The following is a 12,992-nucleotide window of genomic DNA, read 5'->3' as shown; positions in this document are numbered from 1 at the left end:
TGATAACTTTCAAATATTTAGAAGTAAAAGTATAACAACATTTAACTTAGTTAATTTTTTTAAATTAGGGGTTCCCCAATAGACATGCAATGCTGGATAAGTGGAATGGTAAGAAAGAATAAAAGAGCTGAGCGTAAGATAAGAAGCTACAAAACACAGTGAAGCAATAATCCTCACCAGGAATGTTAGCATTTCATATTTATAAACTACATAGCAACATACTTTAAATACATTTCAACTACTTCTTTGCTGGATAGATAAACAGTAATAAAATCTCTCTCTTCTTCTGGCTTTTGATTATAGAAAATTTAAAACATGCACAAAGAAGACAGATTAGCATGACAAACCCCCAGTGTACCCATTACTCAAATTCAACAACTCTTAACATTCCATTATTCTGGTTCCCTCTATACCTCTACCCACACCCTCCCCCTTCTATTGTTATACAAGTTTTTTTAGGTAAAACTTATGTATATATTGAAAAGCACAAATATTAAATGTTTTGACAAATGAATTCAGCCATGTAATCCTTATGCCAATATAGAACATTCCATCTCCAGAAAGTCTCGTGTACCCTTTTTTCAGTCAGACTAGGTGCAGATACAACGATACTTATCCAACAGAAGACATATTTTCTCCATCACAGAAAAAAACTAAGAAAAGCCACCTCCTCAAATCCAGCATGCTTTGTATTTCAAGCTGCACAAAGGATTATAATCAGCTTCCTACAGAAATGACGGTGTAGGAGTCTCACACCCACAGTAAATCCAGACCCTGTTCTCCCCACAGACAGTATTCAGATATAAAGCCTCCAGAAAAAATGAGGACTTCAACAATATGCAACAAAAAGCCCTACATCTGGAGTTATTTATCTTTTTATTTATTTCAGTAGAACCTCAAACAAAACTGTAGTTTCCTAAACACAACCTAAGATATAAATAGTAATACTACAAAGTGGCAAAATTATAACAATGGTATTATTATAACGGAAGTTTTTTTTTTTTTTTTTTTTTTTTTGATACGGAGTCTCGCTCTGTCGCCCAGGCTGGAGTGCAGTGGCGCGATCTCGGCTCACTGCAAGCTCCGCCTCCCGGGTTCACGCCATTCTCCTGCCTCAGCCTCCCGAGTAGCTGGGACTACAGGCGCCCACAACCGCGCCCGGCTAATTTTTTGTATTTTTAGTAGAGACGGGGTTTCACCGTGGTCTCGATCTCCTGACCTTGTGATCCGCCCGCCTCGGCCTCCCAAAGTGCTGGGATTACAGGCGTGAGCCACCGCGCCCGGCCTATAATGGAAGTTTTAACCACTCACCACAAGGAGTACATACTTGACAAGCCACATTAAATTCTCTATCCTTGCTCTCCAGAAAAGTAGTAACAACAGCAATAGTAGAGGGAATACTGGTAATGATATCGACGGCAGCCGATAGGTACTAGCAGTGGGGAAGCAAGGACTCCAAGCTAGTTCTGTCTGACTCCACTGCGCTCTACTGATTCCAACCATAAGAATGCAACACAGATAAGCATGCCTGCTATTAACATGATATACAGCCTGCATTTTGTTCTGCATATTTAAGACTTGTTCTCTGTCCTCACTCCTTCAATCATGCTGGTAAAACTCTTTTCTCCTCCTCATAAGTCCCCATTTAGGCCCACAGAGAAGAAAACTTGACCAACGATCCTACTCCCTGGAGAAGGGGTGGGGAGGAAGCCACCACCCTCAGGCCCCCATACCTGCTCCTTCCCTCCTAGGAGGAACTGGAATTTCTATGACTGAGGAGAGTGAGATTGGGCTCCATTCCCCTCCCCACCACTGCAGTGGTGCTGACAGAAAATGGCCTCCTTTTTGACTGCAGGTTCTTCCTAGACTGCCTGTGAGCTGACGGTGTGAGCAGGCCAGGCAGGCCTCTGCTCTCAGCTCTAGCTTTACCATTACTGAGGCCAATACTATGATATTATGTTTGAGTCTTGGGTCTCTTTCGCAAACTAGTTAGAATCTGGGGAGGAAAGTCATAACCACTAAGGCCCCAAACTTCCTAGAAGCCAAAATCTTTATCCTTTGTCTCAGCACTTCTCTCATGACTACCACCACCTACACCACTATCAATGACAGCACTACCACCATCTACACCACCATCACCATCACCCATCAATACTACCAATACCACCACCGTCTACACCACCACCACCACCCACCAACACTACAAATACTAACAACACCACTACCACCACCATCAGTGACAACAATACCACCACCATCTATACCACCACACCATCACTATCAATGACAACAATATTACCACCAACTATACTACCATACTACTAATACCATCACCATCTACACACACCACCACCGTCACCCACCACTACCCACCAACACTACTAATAGTAACAACACCAGTACCAACATCAATAACACCACCACTACCATCTACACCATCACCACCATCAATGGCAGCAATATCACCACCACCTATACTACCAACACCACCAACACTACCACCACTACCCACCACCACCACCACCCTCCAGCACTACCACCAATACCACCAACACCACCACCACCACCACCACCTCTGCAAATATTCAGAATTGAATTTCAATCTGCCAGTACAAGTGTCCAATTTCTTGCCAGTCCTGGTATTACCTTGTTCTCCTCCGGAGTAAAGAGGATTCGGAATATGGAAGGCACTCCAGGAGCCACTTTGTGACTAATATCTTTGGGGCTGATTACTTTAAAGTAAGGCGAACTTTCTTCCACAACCTTCACCAACCTTGGAATCTGCAGGGAAACATGATGATAAACACTGTGCGTGTGAAAAAGCAGAGAGTTAAACATAGACTGAAATCTCCATCAACTATTTACTAGACATGTGACCTTGGTCAGGGTTGAATTTCAGTTTTCTCAACTATACAAGGAGATGACAGTACTTATCTTTATCCCATAAAAAGTAAGCACACACTACCTTTTAGTTTTAATTTTTATTAACATTATTGTTCTTACTTATTTTTATTATTATTGCAAGTCTTTATTCATTTTTAAATTAAATCATTTAAAATTGACTATCGGCTGGGCGTGGTGGCTCATGCCTGTAATCCCAGCACTTTGGGAGGCCGAGGCGGGCAGATCACGAGGTCAGGAGATCGAGACCATCCTGGTTAATACGGTGAAACCCCGTCTCTACTAAATATACAAAAAATTAGCTGGATGTGGTAGCATGCGCCTGTAATCCCACCTACTGGGGAGGCTGCGGCAGGAGAATCACTTGAACCCAAGAGGCAGAGGTTGCAGTAAGCTGAGATTGGGCCACTGTACTCCAGCCTGGGAGGACAGAGCAAGACTGTCTCAAAAATAAATAAATAAATAAATAAATAAATAAATAAATAAATAAAAATAAAAGTGACTATCTTCAAGGGCTAACTCCTTAATCAGCTCAAACGTCACCCACATAACAGAGTTAAGCTGGATTTCCCAACATTTGAGCATTTGAGAACTGCTCTGAGAGAAGAAGTCACACTTCCTGCACCCCTTCAATGGCCCATCTACAGCACATGACATGCCACCTCATCCTCACCATAACCTGTGAGCTTCATTATGACTCCCATGCTACAGACCCTTGCCCAAAATGGTACAGCTTCACCAAGCAAAGGTGCTGCGAGTCAAGTCCCAGCCAAACTCCACCCCACCTCTCCATGGGATGGTCCTGAGTAAACACACCACAAAGCAAGAGCAAAGAGCATCAGGATATCCCCCAGCACAGCCTCAGAGCACCTCCCAACAGCTCCATTCTTTTAAAGTCTAATTCTTCTGCTGGGATCTGAACCCAGATCAATCTGACTCTGGAGTATGGGTCCTTATCATTGTAACCCAATTAAAATAGTAAGTGTTCTGGTTCATTCTTATCCTTGTGTGTGAGAGATGGAGACACAAAAATAAGAACCTGACAGGCTCTATCTTTTGTACCCCACAACAGTGAGGAAGCAAATAAAAGGTAAACGGCACAGAAAGCATTTCTTGGGGCCCCAAATCTCTCCCCATGGTTCTTTATAAGAGTGTGAACTAAGGAAGCAGAAGAGCAGGGTTACATCAGCCACCTGGTATGAGGGTCCTGGAGTCACCAGAAGACAAGCCTGCCTCGCCTGGAGAGAACTGTCTGCTTGTTAGTAGCTGGACGTTCCTAGGATGGGACCCTCTTTCCATGTGGCCAGCACTCTGGCTGCATCTTATCAAGAGATGTTGTGTCATCCATGAGAACTGAGCATCTGGCAGACAAAACTCACACATGCCCTTTACCCCGAGTTGCTATTAAACAACCACTGATGACCATTTCTTGTTTAAGGTCAGAGAGGGGTGACCAAAGGATGCTTTGGACTGTACCACTTTAGTAGCCTAAAAATATCTCAGCAAGAGTCAAAAGTAATATAGAAATGGAAAAAGGGAGTCAGAAGTGAGAACTGAAGTGCATGAAAAGACAGAGCCCTCCTGTCTGTGCAACGCACCTCTTCTGGAGGTCTAGGAGCACAACCTTGTGCACCTCCGGTTCTTTTCCTTCTCTTTCACTTCTGCCCATGAGCTTCTCTTACTAACGCTACTGCAGAAAAAAATGAAACAGACTATTTTCTCCAGAGTCTGGCTTTGCTGTCACTAAGTCACCCCATTGATCTCTGCAAGGCATCACTGATTCCCTTAATGAGCGGCTGTACCAAATATAACTGCAAGTCTTCCCATTTGCTTTGGATTCTTGCATAGTCTTCACTTATTTTCCATTTTGTCTTATAAATAGAATTTTTTGTCTCCACATTCTTAGACCCCTGAAAGTATTCCTCCTTGTCTTTACGCCCAAATTTCCCATCTCTCCAATGCTTTCCTCCCCATCTTATTACTTTTCACACTCAAGTGTGCTTCATGCTGAACTTCCGCATTACTCTTTCTTTCATTATTGTTAAGTGTCAAGAAACTCTTCAGGCATTTAATATCTTTTCTTGAAAGAAACCCTAATTTATCTCTAAAGAAAAAGTCATAAGGCTGAAAAAGAAATCTTCCGTTACAATCGCAAAGAGACAAGACAGACAGTGAGAGAAGCCTTCCAAAACTGACTGTAGACAAACTCTGAAGGCTATCTTCTGTAGAAAGGAGAAGACAGAAAAGAAGGAAAGGGACCTACATTTTTTAGAAGTGAAAAGAAGGGGTTTTAAAAGGTACAATTTGCAGAATATAAATGCATTGGAGAATATAAATACAAATGCTTGGCCAGGCGCGGTGGCTCACACCTATAATCCCAGCACTTTGGGAGACCAAGGTGGGTGGATTACCTGAGTTCAGGAGTTCGAGACCAGCCTGACCAACATGGAGAAACCCTGTCTCTACTAAAAATACAAAATTAGTTGGGTGTGGTGGTGCATGCCTGTATAGTCCCAGCTACTTGGGAGGCTGAGGCAGGAGAATCGCTTGAACCCGGGAGGTGGAGGTTGCAGTGAGCCGAGATCATGCCATTGCACTCCAGCCTGGGCAACAAGAGCAAAACTCTGTCTCAAAAAAAAAAAATATATACACACACACACACACATACACACACACACACACACATACACATACATATATGCTCAACAATTGCAGTTCTCAGGAGTAGAGTTTATATCTTGAATTGGGGAAATGGTGTCTCTAATGAAGACTACATAAGCATTAATAGTAATTTCCCTGTCTTAAGTAAAAACCTAGCCCAATTTGTCATACATGAGAACCCTGTGACATTCATCTGGTCAATCCTTTAATCAACAGAAGTTAGTGCACATGTTGGGAGTTCACTACTTGTGAGGCACTGGTTAGGACTCAACATATAGCAACAAACAGATACAGCCTTGTCTTCATTAAGTTTACAATCAAAGAACATGTTTTCATACTATTTTCCTAAATCTATCAAATTAAAGAACTTATCAAAGATCCCTCAAGATCCCACTTTACTATAACCCATTCTCATATATCCTGGAAGAGTTCACCTACCCCAGTGAACATACTCACTTTGTCATTGTTCCTCAAAATCAGTGGAACTTCATAGACTTCACAGGGAGTGTAGTTCTGAAATATAATTTCTGATGGAAAGGGCTGGAATAATGCCTGATCCAGGTCAATTCCTGAAAACTGCAATTGAAAGAGTAAATTATTGTTATAGTCATACATTGACAAAAATGACTGGGGAAGATAATACTACATAGATCTATGGATATTAAAACTAAACATGCGAAATATGCAAAAAGAAATCCATACCCAGGTACATCATTGTAAAAGCACTGAAAACACAGGACAAAAGAATGTGTAAAAGAAACTAGAGGGAAAAAATAGAGTATTTAACTTTCAAGGAGCAAAAGCGCATGCCTACTTTTCAACGTAACACAAGTCAGAAGGCAGAGGAATAAAACGTTTTAAATTCTGAAAAAAAAACTCTGCAGGCATAGTATTTTTTACCTGGGGAAAGTCCCTTCAAAAACAAAGTTTGAATAAACATATTTTCAGAGAAATAAAAATTGAAAAATGTTGTCACCAACTTCTAAAGAAAATACCAAAGGGTATTCTTTACGGAGATGAGAATTTCTCTTAGAAGTTCAGTGATGCAGGAAGGAAAGGAGAGTAATAAAGGGGTAAATATGTGGTTACCCTAAATGAATTCTCATCATACAAAAAAATAATACAAATAACTAGCTTACTAATGGGATGTGTGCGCTGATTGGGCACTGCACAAATTGGTCTTGCACCCCTCATTTCCTGTTTCTATTCTGATTTTCACAAAGTACTTGCTTTTTATTTGACCAACCACTGAGGAGCTAGGTTTGTAAAGCATGACATCATCAAAGTGTATAGTATCATCTAAAGCTGAAACTATGAATTACCCCAAGCTAGTAGCCTGTTTAGCATCCAATCGATTTTGGGTATTTCCAGGTTTCCCCTGAAAATTCAGACTATCTGATGATGCCCTGCGAGTTCACGGTTGCACCCTGGGGCACCTTGGCACACAGTTTGAAAACTGTAGCTGTAAGTATCCATCTTAATAAGTTAGAATAAATAGCAAAATAAATCCAAAGAAAGAAAAAAATTGACATGACAAAAACAAGAGAGGAAATTAATGAAATAAAAGTAACTATACTATAAAAACAACAAAGCAAACTTCAGGTCTTTAAAAAGATTAATAAAATTGACGAAATACCTAGTAAGTTTGATCAAGAAAATAAGACAGAAGGCACAAAGAACAAATACAAAGAATGGAAATGGGAATATTACAATAGAACCTGAACTCAGTAAAAAGATAATAAATAACTATTATGTCAATAAATGTGAAAATATAGGTAAAAATACAAACTTCTAGAAAAATACAATAAAAATGCATCAAAACTGGCACAAGAAGAAACAGAACACCTGAATAGCTCTAAAACTATTACAGAAATTAGATCTGTAAATAAAAACCTTTTACAGAGAAAACTCCAAACCCAGACAGCTTTATAAGAAAATTCTACCAAACATAAAAGAAACAACTCAAGTATTATAGAAACTGTCCCAAAGAAAAGAAAAACAAAAAATGAAATGTCTCCCAACTCATCTATAATGTTAACATAACCTCCTTTATATACCTGAGAAAGACACTAAGGGAAAAGAAAACTGTAGGCCAGTCTCATTCATAAACCATAGATAGATAGACAGATAGAAGAAACAAAGAAAGAGAGAGAGGAAAAAAAAATTTGCAAACTGAAACTAAAACTGGTACCAGCACTATATAAAAATGATAACACATCATGACCAAGCTGGGTTCATCTCAGAAATTCAAGGTTGTTTTAGTACTAGAACTCAAAACAAGAAGAAAGAAAACTGTCATTTTCCCCAGGCAAAGTAATTGTTTATTTCGAAAATTCAAAATAACCTACAAATAAATCATTCTAATAATTCTCTTATTAGAATTAATAAGTGATTTATCAAGGTCACTGAGTACAAGGTCAACATACAAAAACAAATTCTATTTTTAGGTACTAGCAATGAACATTTAGGAAATGAAATTTATAAACAATGTTACTTAAAATACTATCCTAAAATGTAAAACACACAGAAATAAATCTAATGAAAGATGTGTAAGACCTTTGTCCAGAAACTAAAAACATTATTGAGAGAAATTAAGGAAGACCTAATTGAATGCAGGAATATACTATTTTCATGAATTAAAAGACTCAATATTTTCAGGATGTCAAATACTCCCCAAATTTATCTAAAAATTCAATGCAATATATTTTTAAAAATCCCAACAGATTTTTTTTGAAACAAAAAAGCTGATTGAATTTACATGGAAATGCAAAGGAACAAGAATAGACAAGATACATTTGAAGAGCAAGATAGGAGGATTTGCTATATCATGTAGCACAACATGATAATTATATTATTACATATCATATACTGTTACTTACCACAGTAATAATAATGAGATGTTAGCACAAGATTTATCATAAAAATAAATGTACCAGATTAGAAAGCCTCCAAACCAATTATTAAATACACCGTCACTTGATTTATGACAAAGGTAACACAGGTAATCTACTTCTCACATCATAGGTTAGTTTTCTTGATTATATAAGTGGAATAATACAGTATATACTCTTTAATTTCTGGCTAATTAAATTTCTGCCATGAAGCAATCAGTCTTAACTACACCATTTCACCATAAGCTCAAAGAGCATAATGGAAAAAAAAAAATCAAAGAGCACAAAGCAAATATTTAAGAACGTAAAGAAGTGAGCAGTTAGGAGAGATTAAAAATTCATGTCCTCATTCAATAAATATTGAGTTTCCAACATGTGCCACGTTCTTTTTTGTATGCTAAACATAGTGAATAAAGCAAGAAAAGCCCTAACCTCATGAAGTTGACATTCTTGAAGCTCAAGCGATCATACAAAAAATATAGAAATACAGAACATAAAGTCAGGTAGTGAAAAGGCTGTGTAAAAAAGCTAAAGCAGGACAAGGAGGTAGGGGACTGGCAGGTAGCTGCTCTTTTAGATAGGCAGTCAAGAGAAGGCCTCTCTGAGATGACTTCTAAGTAGAGGTCTGAAGCAAGTCACGCTAAGATTTTAGAATAGCACTCCAGTTAGAAGGGAAAGCAAGTGCAAAGTCCTTCAGGTGGAAATTGTCTTTGAGTGTCTGAAGAGCAGCATAGGGGAAATGCAGTGAGAATGAGAGGGAGAAGAGTAGAAGGCAAAGAGGCTCACGTCTGTAATCCCAGCACTTTGGGAGGCCGAGGCAGGCAGATCACGAGGTCAGGAGATCGAGACCATCCTGGCTAACACGGTGAAACCCCGTCTCTACTAAAAATACAAAAACAAAATTAGCCGAGTGTGGTGGCGGGCGCCTGTAATCCCAGCTACTCGGGAGGCTGAGGCAGGAGAATGGCGTGAACCCAAGAGGCGGAGCTTGTAGTGAGCCGAGATCGCGCCACTGCACTCTAGCCTGGGCGACAGAGTGAGACTCCGTCTCAAAACAAAACAACAACACAACGATGACAACAACAACAACAAAAAAGAAAGCAAAGAGGTCCGTGAGGGAGGCAGGACTAGATGGTACAGGACCTTAGAGGTTATGGCACTGAGTTTAGATTTTATTATGTGAGTAATGGGACATCACTGGATGGTTTTGAACATGGAAGTAACATGTTCTGATTTACATTTTAAAAAATCACTCTTACTGCTTTGTGATAATGGGGGCGGGGGAGAACGAGATGGAAACAGGGAGGCAATTTTGATATTCTAGATAATGGTGGCTTAAACTGGAATGGTGGTGGAGAACATGGTGAGAAGTGGTATGATTAAAGATACATTTGTGAAGGCAGAATTTATAGCACTTATCACTGGATCATAAGATGTAAAAAGAAGAGAGGCATCAGGAATACAACTCCAAAGTGTTTGGTCTAGGAAAACAGATAAGTGGGGGTATGAAAAGCAGGAGGAAAGAGACAAAGAGGAAAGATCAGGCTTTTAGAGATGGAATGTAAAGTTACAATTAGATCTTAAATATATTAAGTTTGAGCTGCCAACCATACATTAAGCTGACTATATGATCTAGATTTCAGGGGATAGACAGTGGCAGGAGATACAGATATAAAAGTAATCATCAAAAAGTAGAATTTAAAGCCTTTTTTCCTAGAAGAGGTCACCTAAGGTGTGAGTCTAGAAGAGAAAGAAGTTCAAGTACCAAGTACTGGGAGCTCTAATATTTAGTGATCAGAAATGAGTGAATAATCCAACAAATAAAATAAGCAAAAATCAACCAGTGAAAAGTAGGAAGAAAATCAAATGAGTATGCCAGGTCAGATATAAGTGAATAAAAGGGTACAAAAAAGAGATGCTCACTGTATCAAATGCTATGAGACAACATGGAAGCAATATGTTCTGATTTACATTTTGAAAATTACTTTTACTGCTTTGTGATAACGGGGGCAGAGGGAGAATGAGATGGAAACAGGAAGGCCATGTCAGTATTCTACATAATGGTGGCTTAAACTGGAATGGTGGTGGAGGAAGTGGTGAGAAGTGGGATGATGAAAGAGGTCTGTTGAACCAGGTCTGGTCTGGTCAAAAATGAAGCATAAAAGAAATATATACATAACTCAAAGTAAGGGACACAGAGGATAGCCTAATGAATGTAATGACAATGCAATGGAAACGAACAGAAAGTTAAAAATGAATAAGAGAGGAAATGCAAGCTTTAGAAGAAGGGCAGACAAAGAAGGTCCAACATATTCATAATTGAAAAATGATATGAAAAAATACTTGATAATTCAAGAAAAACTTTCTAAAAATAAAATAAAGGCCCACAGTACCTCAGGAAAAATGTAGTGGTATCCTAATACTGAACTTTAAATAATAACAATCAATCTTTGGGCACATGAGCTCAAAGATTAACTTATAGGGGGAAAAATCAAGCTGGCTTCTGACTTCTACATACCATTATTTAAAGTCAGAAAGTCATGGGAAAAATGCCTGCAAAACTGTTATGACAATTTGTGGCCCAAGAATTTCATAAGTAACAAATCTGCAGTTCAGTATAAAGGCAAGACACAAATATTATAAAACACAAAAAACAAAGAAATACAGTCTTCATAAGCTCTTATTGAAGAAATTAGTAGATGACTGTCACCCATCTAAGAGATAAATGATTAAATTTCAGAATATAAATTAAAAATAACCAACTAAATTAAAGAGGAGAGGAGAGAAAGTGTAATGTAAAGTATCTGATTGCCTCATCCTTTATAGCAGAGTCAAAACCCATTAAAATACATACACTAGTAGTACACATGAAAAACTCCGCATAGCCTGATATGTGTTATGCTTTCAAAAAAGAGGAAATGGCCCTTAATTAGAAGAAATGTCTTGGAAAAGACCACGTTCCCTCCCCTCAAATTTGGAGGGTGGTTGTGGGGAGCAGACAAAGCAATAAAAAGTTAGCAATGCTCAGAACAGTGAAGTTTATGCAAATCCTAGACAAGGGAAGCAATGGTGTAGCAGTAAGAGCAGACAAGCCTCACTCATTCTTCATGAGGAACATAACATTGAAAAACTCTCAGGAATTTTCAGAGGAAAATTCTGCAGAACTCTTTGAGAAGAGGTTAATCTCCTCAGCAGCCTAACTATTGGAGGTTCATACCATAATTTGTGAATTAAAAGTAAAAGATTTTAAAAAGTAAAGACAAGACACATTAAAGTAAAAAAAAAAGTAAAGATACATTTCTGCCTTCACAAATGTATCTTTAATCATACCACTTCTCACCATGTTCTCCACCACCATTCCAGTTTAAGCCACCATTAAAATTGTTAAATTAATTAACAGTTTAGTTAATTGTTAATTTAATTAAAATTTAATTAATTTAATTTGTTTTTAATTTAATAAATTAATTTAAAAACAGGAAACCAGAACTTTTATAATCATATGCTCCTAAAGCCTGGAATGTATGGTTTATATTCGAATATAGAAACATGATAAAATCGCTATTCTTTGGAGACTAAAAGTATACGTCTGTTATTGGAAATGAGCCAGAACAGACAACGAATGCCTACTTTAATTAAAAATTCCAACTCCTTCTTTTCTAGTGGACAGCTCAGATAAGGAGAGATTATTTGTTACACTAAGATAATAACTTAATTGGGCTTGACTAATAAAATTCTTAGAGTTACTCCTACCCTGTATAAACTATGGTGTCAAATAGTATTCAGAAATAGCTAAGAAAGAAGTGTGACTAGTCAAAAGTCATTTTAAAAGAGGTTTGCACTTATTTATTGCAGTCTTCACCATACCAAATCAAAGATATGAAGATATTCAGAGGCAGAAAAGGAGGACTGAAAACAAACCCAATAAAGGATTAGGTAGCCAGGAAACAAATTTTACTTAGTTATTGTTCTGGAATTTTCGTGTTGTGCCAGGGCCCACTTTATATGCAAGTATGACAGAGAGCAGCTACCTTCTGATGTGTTGTTTCCCCCATATCTAAGAGTTCGATGATCTGTGGTCGGCACATCAAACGTGTTTTTGCCAGTCTCTGCTCAGTGGTGAGGGACATTTCCTTCAGGAACTCTGAGGGTGTAAGCTAGGATGTAAAACAATAAGAACCAAAGATTCATAAGTGGTTGTACTGAAAAAGTATTTTCATAAGTACCAGTAATTAATAATTTGTGTTTGCAGCTTTCAGGATAATTCTGGAATGCCACTAAGTTCCCTTATAAAATATTTAAAATAAGTAAATTATATAAGAGAAGTACCCATCCACTTTTGAGGTCTTTGCACAGTAACTGAAAATGACATGTGGTTGCTGTTTCCTTATGATTCTAAAGGAATCACACCAAAGAACCTGAGAGAAAAAAGTCAAGAAATTGCACAGGAACATGTCCAAAGAGCTTAACATTTATGCTCAGAAGAGGCATCTGTGCATAAAACTCTCAGTTTGTAAAGTCACTCAAGGGCTTCAAAAATCA

At 38.3% G+C, this 12,992-nt stretch overlaps 1 protein-coding gene across 1 annotated transcript in view; it reads right to left on the bottom strand.

Moving 5' to 3' along the window:
* Window positions 1–12,992, bottom strand: part of HYDIN (HYDIN axonemal central pair apparatus protein) — a 469,694-nt gene that overhangs the window by 355,303 nt on the left and 101,399 nt on the right. Inside the window, exons 5-7 of the mRNA XM_077984568.1 lie at window positions 12,482–12,607; window positions 6,019–6,138; window positions 2,647–2,781 (exon numbers count right to left, since the gene is read on the bottom strand). Coding sequence (XP_077840694.1) covers window positions 2,647–2,781; window positions 6,019–6,138; window positions 12,482–12,607 — 381 coding nt within the window. The remainder of the gene's footprint in view (window positions 1–2,646; window positions 2,782–6,018; window positions 6,139–12,481; window positions 12,608–12,992) is intronic.

Source organism: Macaca mulatta, chromosome 20, assembly GCF_049350105.2.
Source record: "Macaca mulatta isolate MMU2019108-1 chromosome 20, T2T-MMU8v2.0, whole genome shotgun sequence".
Taxonomy (NCBI): Eukaryota; Metazoa; Chordata; class Mammalia; order Primates; family Cercopithecidae; genus Macaca; species Macaca mulatta.
The sequence above is the reverse complement of the archived record's forward strand: the minus strand, read 5'-3'. Positions and strand labels throughout refer to the sequence as shown.